This window comes from Gracilinanus agilis, chromosome 6, assembly GCF_016433145.1.
Source record: "Gracilinanus agilis isolate LMUSP501 chromosome 6, AgileGrace, whole genome shotgun sequence".
Lineage (NCBI taxonomy): Eukaryota > Metazoa > Chordata > Mammalia > Didelphimorphia > Didelphidae > Gracilinanus > Gracilinanus agilis.
The window spans coordinates 28,938,228-28,951,784 of record NC_058135.1 but is presented as its reverse complement, the minus strand read 5'-3'; the positions used below and the strand labels follow the sequence as shown (position 1 = coordinate 28,951,784).

The 13,557-nt window shown below is 36.2% G+C and overlaps 1 protein-coding gene across 6 annotated transcripts in view; it reads right to left on the bottom strand.

Moving 5' to 3' along the window:
* CDKL2 (cyclin dependent kinase like 2) overlaps positions 1 to 13,557 on the bottom strand; it is a 49,643-nt gene that overhangs the window by 24,376 nt on the left and 11,710 nt on the right. For 5 of the 6 annotated variants that reach the window (XM_044681421.1, XM_044681420.1, XM_044681422.1 and 2 more), the window contains 3 exons: positions 13,073 to 13,185; positions 7,837 to 7,976; positions 6,617 to 6,705 (listed from right to left, as the gene is read on the bottom strand). In XM_044681421.1, coding sequence (XP_044537356.1) covers positions 6,617 to 6,705; positions 7,837 to 7,976; positions 13,073 to 13,185 — 342 coding nt within the window. Of the gene's footprint in view, positions 1 to 773; positions 924 to 6,616; positions 6,706 to 7,836; positions 7,977 to 13,072; positions 13,186 to 13,557 lie in introns of those variants that run through there. The other variant, XM_044681425.1, reaches the window with a different exon arrangement.

The window sequence follows — 13,557 nt, the reverse complement described above, 5'->3', positions numbered from 1 at the left end:
AACTTCCAACCCAGAGATTATGTTTACACCAGAAACTTCACTAGGAAGTCTGTGTTAGAACCCAAGTGGCTTGGACCTTTCCAAATAATTTTAACAACTCCAAGTGCAATCAAAATTGAAGGGAAGGATTCTTGGTTCCATGTCACTCATGTCAAGCCAGCAAAAGACATGTCCCAACAACAACCACAAGACCCAGAAATTATACAACACAAAGATCAATTAACACCAACTGATCAATCAAGCAAGTCCTCAGAAAATCCAAAATCTATACATAAGACCATTGAGACAGAGCAGCAATCAGAACAACAATCAGACCATGAATCAGAATCAGAAGTAGACCAAGAGCTAGTAAACAATCAGATTTTATACCCAAATGTTTATCCCAATCTCAATCACTTAGAAGAATCATCTGTAAATAATTATAACAATGGAAAAGAATCAATGAAAGAAGAAGACACAACATTTGATTTGCAATCAATACCAGATCTAGAAACTGATGACAACGAATGAATGAAAGCACAAAGACTTAATCACGAACTTTTTTGTTACCTATAATCATCTTTATTAAACCACAATAGAAAAGAAGATAAAATAATCATATTTGATAGACATTTAAAATTTGTTCCTGACCGAAATCAGAAGTTGACAAGCGGGGCAGCTGGGTAGCTCAGTGGATTGAGAGTCAGGCCTAGAGACAGGAGGTCCTAGGTTCAAATCTGGCCTCAGACACTTCCCAGCTGTGTTACCCTGGGCAAGTCACTTGACCCCCGTTGCCCACCCTTACCACTCTTCCACCTAGGAGCCAATACACAGAAGTTAAGGGTTTAAAAAAAAAAAGAAGAAGTTGACAAACGCTGGTGCATCAAACACAAGTGGGGCGTTGCTGACTTCGCAGATCTTCAGGAGGACAGCAAACCTGAGAACTACAAAGACATCCGTGACCAAAATACATCAATCGTAAGAAGGACATCCACACCATGAAGAGGAACATCGGATCAGCGCTGGACATATGTATTTGGAAGAAGATAATTTACACCCAACAGAATTCTCACTGCACACAACACTAGATTCCATCCAAGCAGTACACGCACATTGCAAAAGAATTCCGGTGGAGTAAGTATGTAACACATCATTACATGGATAAGCCACTAGACAACACATAAAACATTTTCCTGACCTCACATTTACATGTGAAACACAAAACTTACACTTAAGAGAGAAGGATATATCTGCCTTAGTACAGAATTTCTCTTACTCTGGTTCAGACACCTTCTACTCAAATCACCTGACATGTCATGTAAATATGTAATTTTGCTTACTAACCTTTAGCAATCAGTTTTACTAACACACAGGGACAGTTTAGTTAGTTTAATAAGTTAGTACAGGGACAGATTTTCCTAAGTTTCTTTGTAAATATTGTACATAGAAAAGTCTATGTTTTAACCAGAAGACTTACAAATAATATAGTCTTACTTATTATTACTAACATTTCTAACATAGGCATAAGTGTACTAATCTATTCATACACTACCTTTAGCAAGTGAACTAGAATTTCGAAGCTTATTTGCAAAAAATATTTGCAAAATTTTTTCTTAGCTAATGTTTCCTGATTAATTCATAAAATTAGATAGATGCATAGATTGAATTCATTACTTTGTTCTAGTTAGCAAAAATTAGCCTTAAGAATGTTTGTGAATGTTTAACTTTAATTTATTTTACTTTCTGTTAAAAATTTTTTTTTTTTTGCAAAACTGAAATCCCCATTCCTTTCCTATGTTTTTACCTTAACCCATCTTAGTTTAGTTTAGTTTTAGCATAGTTTAGGAGATAGCAACCTTTTCTTATTTTGCATACTTAGGGATAAGAGCTTAGTTAGAATTTAGCTTAGTATAAGAGTAGTAATCCCTTAGACTTTAGTAACTATTAAAATGGTGCTAGTTGCACATTTTACAATGAAAAGGGGCATTAGTAGTACAGAGAGGGGGGACATGGCAGTTTTGCAGGCTTTGGCTGAGTTCTGAGGTCAGTTAGGAGTTTGGAATCTTGGAAGAGAGTTTCAGTTGGGCCTGGGAACTCGTGGAGAGGACCAGGGCCAGCTGAGCTGCTTCTTCTCCTGCTTGAGATTGAAAATGTAGCCTAGTTTTGGAGTGTTTTTTGAGATTTGTTAATTTAGATAAATCTTTGAATCTTCATACCCTACCTCATTTCCCTACCTTCCTTTCCCTTACCTAAATGTCTGATAGGAGTGAATAAGGAGATTGAAATCAGAGAGTAGTTTCAAATCTTCGAGAGTTCAGCTCTACTCTTGCAGTTCTTTATCTAGAGAGGTTTTGTAGTTATCATCATAATCCCTTTTGATTTCAAAATCACCTTGAGAGCTGAGTTAAGGCAGAACCTTGCTCAAACTCCATTCCTGCTTCCCTTCCCCCACCTGAGGTTTCTTTAAGCAGCTGTTAGGGCTTCCTTTAATCATTTTACCTGACAATTTAACCTGAGAAGACAATAAACCCCTTTTGTGTTTAAAACAGACCTTTTAGTTACTTTTTCAGTTAATTAGTAAGAAAAGGGAAGAAGAGGAATAGAACCAACATACTCTGGGCTTGAAGGGAAGCCGGGTATCCATCTTGAAGGAGGTGGAACTTCAAAACAAGTCTCTTCCTGTGAATTTAACTAAAGCCTGTAGTTAATTTCAATTCAGTCTATTTCCCCCAGTTTGTCTTTAGTCTAAGTCCTAGTCTATAAGCCCTGCTGCTCTTTGCCTGTTTAGATTAATTCCTCCTCTCCCTGGAAATCCTTGTTACCTCAGTGATTATACTTCCTGACTTCAGACATTCCCTCATTTCCTCCTATCTCCTAAGCTGCCATCCTTCATCATTGAACCTTCCTTATCCACTATATTGCCTTAATTTCTCTATTACCTAGTATATTCACTTGATTATCTCCAGCCTTGGATCCCTTGCCTAGTCTTGTTCCCCGATCCTACCAGTTATTACCCGTAGCTTCAGCCTCAACCTCCCTATTACATCCTACCTGCAACCCATATTACCTATCTTCCAAGTCCCTTATAACATTCATCCAAATCCCCATAACATCTTTCCAAATCCCCTATAACACCATCCACTTAGGAAAGACCAAACTAAATTCTGAATTAAAAAGGAGGAAGAAAATGAGCTGGATTGCTTTGGGGAGATATGTAAGTATATGTAGAACAAATATACAAAGAATAAATAAAAAATAAATACAAAGCAATTAGGGAAGGCACAAGCAGTTAGGAGATGGCAAAAGGTTTCAGGGAGATGATGCTTAGGCTGAATCTTGAAGGAAATGAGGGATCCTGGGAAGTGGAAATGAGGAGGGAAGGCATTCCCAGCATATGGGATGGCCAATACAAGGACAAAGGGATAGGAAATGAAATATTGATGTGTGAGGAACAGAAAGAAGGCAGGTTTGGCTGGAACACAGTGCAGGAGGAAGAATAATGTCAAATGAACCTGGAAAGAAAGCCATAAAGAATTTAAAAAGCCCAACAAAGGAATTTACCTTTTGTCCTAATTTATCATTCATACTCTAGTTTGTCATCTTCTGTCAAAATGTAAATTATTTTTGGAAGACTAATACATGAAACCATTAACATTTTAGTATGAGTTAGTTCTATTAGATCACTTTCCAGTAATAAAGGAAAACTGGGCTAGGATAGGAAGTGAGCCCAGGAAATGGTGTTGAAATTGCAGAAAGGGAAGTATACCAAAGGCCAACTTTTCCAACTTCACAACTGTGCCTGGGTCTAGTCCTACCAACACTTCAAATTCTTCAGAATAACATAACTGTTCTGTTAAGATTACAAACTAGATTCAGCATCAGCTCTGGAAACTGCTGGCTAAAGGCCCTATACAGAGACAGAATAATAGTGAAATTCAACAAAGGTAGACTGAGGCATGTTTTCTCTGAGCAAGGTAACCTGTTAATAACAAGGAGAGAACCCTAATAATTGGTCATTTTTGTTTAAAATCATTGCCTCCTCAATCACCAAGCACTATGTGACACACCAGAGATACAAATAACATGAATGAAACAGTTTCTACTCTCAAGGAGGTTACAATCTATCAGGGAAAAAACATGTGTGCGTTTAAGTAAGTATACTCAAATGGGTGTGATCTCATCAATTTAGATGGGTCATTAGCTGCCTCATATTCTAGTCAAATACCTCAAGCTAAAGGACAGCTCCCCTTTTATAGGTTTTGGGAAGCAGAGAACAAAGAACGGACTAGGGTAGGTGGCCTTGCATACAGGGGTGGGGAATAATATGAAAGGCTGGAAGTAGGGATTGAGGGGCTCACAATAACCCTTCTCCTTACCCCACCCCACACCCCAGCCCCACTCAGGGGGGATTGTATTTTTATAAAATCCAAGATTAATCGTATTTTTATTATATCCAAGATTTGATTTTTGGTTTTGTTTGAGAAAAATTCTCAGGGAAAGAAAAACTTGCTGATTCCTTAATCCATAGAATGAACTGCTTGCAGAGAGATGCCTGAAGAACCTACGTTTAATCAAGAGATCCAGAATGAACTTTGGGTTGCAATTGATTGAACTGATGGGGTTTGTTGCATCAAGTGATCCAGAATGAACTTTGGGTACTAATGAATGGACTGATGGGTTTTGAACAGCTACTTTAATTGTACATGATAAGCCGATTGGGGACTGCCCCCAATTGGTTTCTTGTCAACGCGCTTAGCAAAACATTGGTTTTGCTTTCTCTCTTTTCCACTTCCCTCTTATCTCTAACTATTGTAGTTAGAAGGACCTTTGTGGTAGAAGATGTTTGTGTAACATGATCACTTGGGGTGACTAGGCACCCAATATGATCATCAGGGGGGATTGTGTAAATAGAATTAGCTCCAGCCCATTAATAGTCAAAATTCTATTCAACCCAGGCGTGCTAATGATGTCACTCCCACCTCCCTTAGTGGGGAGGGGAGACAAGTTACCCACATGTGACAATAAGTAACAAATCAAGAATAAGGGACGGCCCTTTGGGCAGTCCAAATCAATGTAGAAACTGCCATTTGTCCATTTGAATTAGAGGTGGACCACAGGAAGTGATGAAAGACACGATCTCTTTAAGTAAGTTAGTGAACTTCCTGTGGGGGAGTTGCCATCTCGAACTGGAAGAAGAAGCATCTCCTGAGACCACAGACAGATTATGCTCTATATTGTCACGTGGGTAAGTTAGGCTGACTTCCTTGGCCTAGCTGGGCCGCTTCCAAACTCTTGCCTATCTGGCTGTTGGGCCTTGTGGCTTACAGCTTCATTATTAAGCTTTATAACCTTCTTCTCTCTCCGTCCAGGCCTTTGGCCTGGACTAGCCTCTTTTTCTCTTTATTCCTACTTTTTACCTACCAGACTGTAAATAAACTCTTCAACCCGATGCTGACTTGGGTCTGATTTAATTACGGAATCAACCTGAATTGTTGATTCCTGGCGGCCACATATTTAATATATATCTATAAATACCTAAATTTTTCAGGAGACTAAGAAGTATTCATTGAGTTGCCTTGCAAGGTCAGACTCCTTTGTATAGCAAACTAGATATCTTTGAAGATAGACTGGTGGTATCACAATACAAGACCCAACTCCCTTCTGACCAAAGACATCAAAATTCCTTGAGGCAAGAATAGGACAGTGATTAACAAGAGAACCATATTTCTAAACTTAATCCATTACCAGCCAGCTGAATTCTGAACTAAGTTCAGACAGAAAAAACCATGACTTAAGCAGTTACAAGATAAAATCAATTAATTGTAAATAAGATCAATTAAAATTATATAGAATTGATTTTATTTTTCTCAACTGCCTTCTACTCATTTCTCAGCATGCTCTCTAAAATTAAAAATTGCCATCATACATAGGTAAGGTATACTCTTAATACACATGGTGACTAAGAACAGATGAAACACAGTTGTTACATGCTTTTATAGAAGAAAAAGAATTCTTCACCTGTATCTAAATCTGCCTCACGCATTTGTTGTTTTGCTAAATGCTCACAAAAGCTAACTTCATGCACAAAAATGTATTATTGTGCTAGAAACAAGAAGGGCTTGGAGGGTCTATTTTAAAAATCTTGCTATGTGTACACTTGCAGAGTCAGCAGGACTAGTACTCGCAGATGCCCACAGCTCCTGACTGTCTCTTCCATGTGTTCTCATAAATGTTGCTTTTCAAAAATTGCTTCACTCTAAGACACAGATGTCTCCCCCACTCTTATGAGTGCATCACAAAGGTGCCCTGAGATCATCTGGGCTACTTAACTGTAGAGTTCCCAGATTGTGGCCCCTAGATGAGTGTCCATTGTGTACTTGAAGCCCCTGGTCCTTCTCCTGACCTCAGATTAAAGCCCATTTGTTCCCAATCCCTGACTTGGCTCCCTTTGACTGCATAAACTGTCATTCTATTCATTAGCACTTTTGGATCCACTACTCTGAAAAGACAGTAAATCCCTCAGCTATATGACAGTAAGAAATAACCTCAAACTATCAGGTGGATCACGAAAAACAAAAACAGTGGCTTTGCTTGTGCCATGACATATTTCAACAATGAAAAAAGTACAGTGTCACACCTTTCCACAAATCCATCCTGGTTAAAGAAGTCATGGTTGAGGAGCTCATCACAGAAGGGCCTCTTGTCAGGATCAATCTGCAAGCATTTCTGAAATACCAAGAAAAGATTTTATTCAAAACAAAGAAAAATGTCTGCAAGTAAGAGTGTCCTATACCCCTTGGTCAAAGAAGTGTCCTCCCTGAGAGAAGAGTACAGTCAGGGATGCTCACTAGTCACATTAATTGGGGGGTGAGGAATATGATCACTCCTCTTAACATCATATTTATGTTTATCATTCATAGAAATGCATGGGGTCTCTAAATGTCCATTTTAACCAATGGTAATGGTAAAGATGAAACAATTATCAGGAGCCTAAAAACCCGTGAAAGTTATGCCAAAAGACAGTTTATTCAGAGGCAGGGCTGAAGGAAGCTGGACAATCTGAATCACAAATCCCAACCTTCTCTTTTCCCTACTCAAGTCAATCAATTAAGCACCTATACCAGGCTATCCTTGCCCCAATTTTAAGATATATTATTATAGCAAAAAAGAGTCTGAAAAAATAGAGGCCTGAGAACTACAAGTAAACAGGAATAACCAAACTAATCAAATTCACAGCCCACTGAGCACCAATCTAGTTCCCAACCAAGGCTCAATAGGAAAATATAAAATTATCTTCTCAGAAATTAACTCAATTCTGAGAGATTTTTCTCTCATATCCGTGTTTCATGCCTATTTCATTTTTTTGAGACTAAGTCCCATAAATGGATAATAGCCCACTGAATAAAGGAAAACTTGCCTTTAATTCATTACATTTTGGTTAAATTCTAAAGGTGCCCCCCTCCTCCTGATAGTTCCAGATTTGGTGAACAAGTACCTTGTCACCACACCATGGTTTTATAATTTTCATCGTGATCATTGTCCTTTCTAAGATGAAGACCCCTTTCTCAATGCCTGTCTCCCCTCCATTATTTATCTGAATTGTCCTTTTCTAGCTTCCAGGCCCTTTCTTTTTTGAGGTATAAGTTATGTGTTACTTTGTGGTTTCCTAAGCATCACAAGCCTGGGCAGCACCATGCTTCTAAGAATGCTTACCCAGGAGAAGAACAGAGTTTATAATGCTTGTTCTACGAATTGAACAGGATAGTCTTGAAAACCACTGCCCAAAGGAGGAAAAAGTCCCTTCTAAATAAATTTCAGTCATCTAGTAGGATTAGACAAAGTAGGCCAGCCCCTTACCTTTGCCATATCAATCACCACTGCAGAAAGCTTAGGACAATGGTTTTCAAGAGACTCCTGTTCTTCAACTTCAGGCAATTTCACACTAGCAAAGAGTGGGTTCTGATAGAACAGTTCCTGATGTCTTGGAATTAAATTACCTGATGGCAAAAACAGCACCCAATAATAGCTAGCATTTATAGAGTAGTTAAAAGGTTTGCAAAATTATCTCATTTAAACCTCCTAAAAACCCTGCAAGGTCGCTATTATTATTATTTTATTAATTATGTTGCAAATTAAGAAACTGTGGCCTAGAGAGGTTAACTTGGAGAGAGACGGAAAGAGAAACAGAGAGAGACAGGCAGACAGATAGACAAATAAAGACAGAGAAAGAGAGAAAGACAGAGAAAGGAAGAAGAGGAGTAGAAGAAGAAGAAAAGTAAGCAGAGAGAAAAAAATAGGATGAAAAGAAATACAGAGATATCATAACTATGACTGTAAATGGGACAAATTCACCAACAAAATGGTAGCAGAAAGCAGAGTGGATTAAAAAACACAATCCTAAAATATATTATTTACTAGAAATATATCTAAGGCAGAGAGACACCCAAGAGAGTAAAGGTAAGGAATTAGAGGAGAATCTTATGCTTCAGCTTGAAGCAAAAAAAAGCAAGAATAGAGATCTCAGACAAAGCTAAAACAAAAATAGATCTAGTTAAAAGAGATAAGCAAGAAAATTACATCTTGCTAAAAGGTGCCATAGACAATAGAGTAATATCAATATTAAACATAGATGTAACAAGTGATATAGCATCCACTTTTGTAAAGAAGTTAAATGATTTACAGGAGGGGGAAAAAAGCAATAAAATTATATTAGTGGGGGCCTCAATTTTTGCCTCTCAGAACTAGATAAATATAACCAAAAAATAAATAAGAAGTTAAGATGAATACAATTTTATAAAAGTTAGATATGATAGACCTCTGAAGAAAATAATGTGAAAATAGAAAGGAATATACTTTCTTCTCAGTGGTTATGGCACCTACACAAAAATGAATCATATTTTCTAGCATATAAAACTTCACAATCAAATTCAGAAAAGCAGATATATTCAATACATCATTGTCATATCATAATATAATAAAAAATTACATTCAATAAAGGGAAATGGATGCACAGATTAAAAATTAATTGGAAACTAAATCATCTAATCCTAATGAATGAGTGGATCAAAGAAGAAATCATAGAAACAATATCATTAAAGAGAATAACAATGAGATAATACACCCAAATTTATGTGATGCAGCCAAAACATAAGCAAAAATTTATTTCTCTAAACATTATGCCAATAAAATAGAAAAAGAGCAGATTAATGAATTGGGCATGCAACCAAAAAAAATACAAAAAGAATGAATTAAAAACCCTCAATTAAACATGAAATTTAAAATCCTGAAAATCAAAGGAGATTAATAAAATTGAAAGTAAGAAAATCATTGAATTAAGTCAATAAAATTAAGGTCAAGTTTTATTTTTAAAAAGTAATAGAAATAAAATAGAAAACCATTGGTTGATTTGATTTTTAAAAAAGAAAGAAAATCACATTACTAGTATCAAAAATGAAAAGGATGAATTCACCAATAAAAAGGAAATTAAAGCAATTATTAAGAACTATTCTGCCCATTATATGCCAATAACTCTGACAACAAAGTGAAATGGATGAATATTTACAAAAAATACAAATTGGCCAGATTAGCAAAAAGAAAATCTAATTCTTTTTGTGTTTGTCTATGTTTTATTTTTATTTTTTACCAATACATGTAATAACAAATTTCCATATAAGTTTTCCTAAGTTATATGATTGAACTTATCTCCCTCCCTCCCTTCCCTTTCTTTCCCTGTCCTAGTGCTGGCAAGCAATTTGAGCTGGGTTATACATGTATTGTCATGCAAAACATATTTCCATATTGTTCATTTCTTTGAGTAATTTTAAAACCAAAACCCCAAAATATAAACCCAAATAAACAAGTGAAAAATCATATGCTTTTATCTGCAAGGAAATAGAATTCTTAAGCTCATTTTAAAAAATAAATTAAACAAGTCACCAAAAAGTCCCCTAAGAAAAAAAACTCCAGAAATTAATCACAAGTGAATTCTTACCAAACAGTAATTTTTAAATTTTTTTCTATATTTTCTTTTTCCCAAATACATGTAACAATTTTTAATATTTGTTTTCTAAATTTTGAGTTTCAAATTGTCTCCCTCTACCCCTGCCTGCCCTCTCCTCTAGTTGAGAAGGCAAGCAATTTGATATAGCTTGTATATGTGCAATCATACAAACATATTTCCATGTTGGTCATGTTGTTGAAGAAAACATATATCAAAAAAGAAAAATTATGAAGAAAAACAAAGTGAAAAATAGCATGCTTCAGTCCTCATTGAAACTCTTATCAGTTATTTCTCTGGAAGTGGATAGCATTTTTCATCAAGTCCTTTGGAATTATCTTGGATCACTGTATTGCTGAGAATAATTAAATTAATCTCAGCTGATCATTATACAATATTGCTTTTACTATGTACAATATTCTCCTGGTTCTGTTCACTTTGCTTTGCATCAGGTTCATATAAGTCTTTCCAGGTTTTTTTAAATAATCCTGCTTATCATTTCTTATAGCACAATAGTATTCCATCACAGTCATATACCACATCTTGTTCAGCTATTCCCCAAATGATGGACATTCCCTCAATTTCCAATTATTTGCTAACATAAAATGAGCTAGTCTAAATATTTTAAAACAAAAAGGTCCTTTTCCTTTCTTTTTTAAAAAATCTTTTTGGGATTCAAACCTAGTAGTAGTTTTCTAGGCCAAAGGATATACATAATTTTAGCCTTTTGAGCACAGTTCCCAATTGCTCTCCACAATGACTGGGTCAGTGTACAGCTCCACCAACAGTGTATTAGTGTCCCAGTTTTCCCATATCCCCTTCCAATATCTGTCATTTTCCTTTTCTGTCATATTAACCAATCTGATAGGTGTGAGGAAGAAATCCAAAGTTGTTTTAAGTTTCATTTTTCTATTGTGATTTGGAACATTTTTATATGACTATAGATAGCTTTAATTTCTTCACCTGAAAACTGCCTATTAATATCTTTTGATATTTATCAACTGATGAATGACCTATAGTTTTTTAGATTTAACATAGTTCTCTAGATATCTGAGAAATCAGGCCTTTATCAGAAATACTTCTATAAATATTTTCCCCAGCTTTATGCTTTCCTTCTAATCTTAGTTGCCTTAGTTTTGTTTGTGCAAAACCTTAATTTAATGTAATCAAAAATGGGGAGGGACAGGGAGACAGAGAGAATTTGGAACTCAAATATTTTTTAAACTAATGTTAAAATTGTTTTATGTGTAATTAGAAAATAATATAAAATGAAAATTGTAACTTTGTTAAGCTGGGGTTCTCAAATCATGTAAAATCAGCAAATGTTATACATGTTGTAATGGGTGAATTTGGGAAAAGTGTTTGGTTAAAGGGGATTTTGAAGGGATGTTGTCAGGTACTTGCTAGGTAGATAATATGAGTTGCAGGTAGGATGTAATGTTGAGATTCAGGATATAATATGAGGCTGAAGTCAGGGAGTATAACACTGAAGGTAACAAAGATCTTCAGGGAGAGGAGGAATTAATCTAAACAGGCAAAGAGCAGCAGGGCTTATAGGCTAGGACTTAGACTAAAGACAAACTGAGGGAAATAGATTGATTGAAATTAACTACAGGCTTTAGTTAATTTCACAGGAAGGGACTTGTTTTGAAGTTACACCTTCTTCAAGATGGATACCCGGCTTCCCTTCAAGCCCAGAGTATGTTGGCTCTATTCCTCTTCTTCCCTTTTCTTACTAATTAACTGACAAAGTAACTAACAGGTCTGTTTTAAACACAAAAGGGGTTTTATTGTCTTCTCAGGTTAAATTGTCAGGTAAAAAGGATTAAAGGAAGCCCTAACAGTTGTTTAAAGAAACCTCAGGTGGGGAAGGGAGGCAGAGATGGGGTTGGAGCAAGGTCCTGCCCTGACTCAACTCTCAAGGTGATATTGAAATCAAAAGGGAATATGATGATAACTACCTAACCTCTCTAGATAAAATACTGCCAAAGTATAGCTAAACCTTCACAGATTTGAAACTGCTCTCTGATTCACTCTCCTTATTCACTCCTCACAGACATTAGGTAAGGGAATGAAGGTAGGGAAATGAGGTAGGGTATGGAGATTCAAAGGGTTTATCTAAATTAACAAATCTCAAATAAATACTCCAAAGCTAGGCTAAATTTTCAAACTTTAGAAAGGAGAAGAAGCAGCTCGGCTGGCCCTGGCTCTCTCCATGAGGTCCCAGGTCCAACTGAAACTTTCTTCCAAGATTCTAAACTCCTAACTGACCTCAGAACTCAGCCAAAGCCTGTAAAAACTGCTCTGACCCCCTCTCTCTGTACTACAATGTTTACCTTGCATCTTAGAATTAATACTGTATATTGGTTCAAAAGAAGAACACAAAGGACTAGGCAATGAGATCAAGCAACTTGCTCAGGGTCATTCAGCCAGGAAGTATCTGAGAACAGATCTGAATCCAGGACTTCCCATCTGACTCTCAATCCAATGAGCCACCTAGGTGCCCCCTAAAGTCATATTTCAACATCATGCTCTTTTCCTATTTTAATGGCATAACACTGACCTTATAAGAGTACCTATATTAAAAAAATGAAATATTATGAAACTCTTAACACTAGTGAATTTCTATCTTAGACATGAGATGTCCTCTAGATTCAGTATATGTATGAAGAATATAGTGGTCAATCTTTGAGACTGTCCCAGACAACAAAAGAACCCACCAATTTGTACAGTTATTCTTCCCCACACAAAAAGGGGACAGGAAGGGATAATAGCTCAGGACTAATGATTTTCTTTATATGTTTGTTTATGTTACACCTAGGAATATAGATAAAGAAACAAGTCTTATTCTACACAATTTTCCTTGACAAAAAGATGGGATGCAAATTAGTTATCTGTTTCTACATGTTGCTTATAAAAGTATACAAAACTCTGTCAGTCTCTAATTTTTTTCTCTTAAATTTAAAAGGGATGCAACTGTAGTCATGCTATGTCAAACTGATCAAAATCAATCTGGAAAAAATATTGGTCATTGACAAAACTCAGTTTTCACAACCCATCTCTAGTAAAATATAAAATGCAAGTAGAAAGTCTTACCCAAACATTTCACAATATGATACAGCTGATCAATATCAGAATCCCCAGGAAAAAGGGGTTGCCCCATGGACATTTCAATCAACAAACAACCAATGGCCCATATATCAACAGCCCTGAAAGAAATGGAAAAATATGGTATAAGACATCTGGCATCTATTTACTTAATCACTGCAACTTAACCTGTTCTGCCTCTTATTTGTACTCTTAGTACTTAGAATAATATTTAAATATGTCAAATTGCTCATCAAAATCATATTCTTTCCAAACCCCACTTAACTCAGAAGTTAAAATTCTGGAACCTTAACAAACTGAATATTCCAAAGAGTCAGAACCAAATTAAAAAAGGCCTCTGAGCCCCAAAATATGTCATGATCTCCATGGATCTTATTTTATATAAGAATACCTTTTATATGAGACTATCTAGAGAACAACTGGGTGACTCAGTGGATTGAGAGCCAAGCCTACAGATGGGAGGTCCTAGGTTC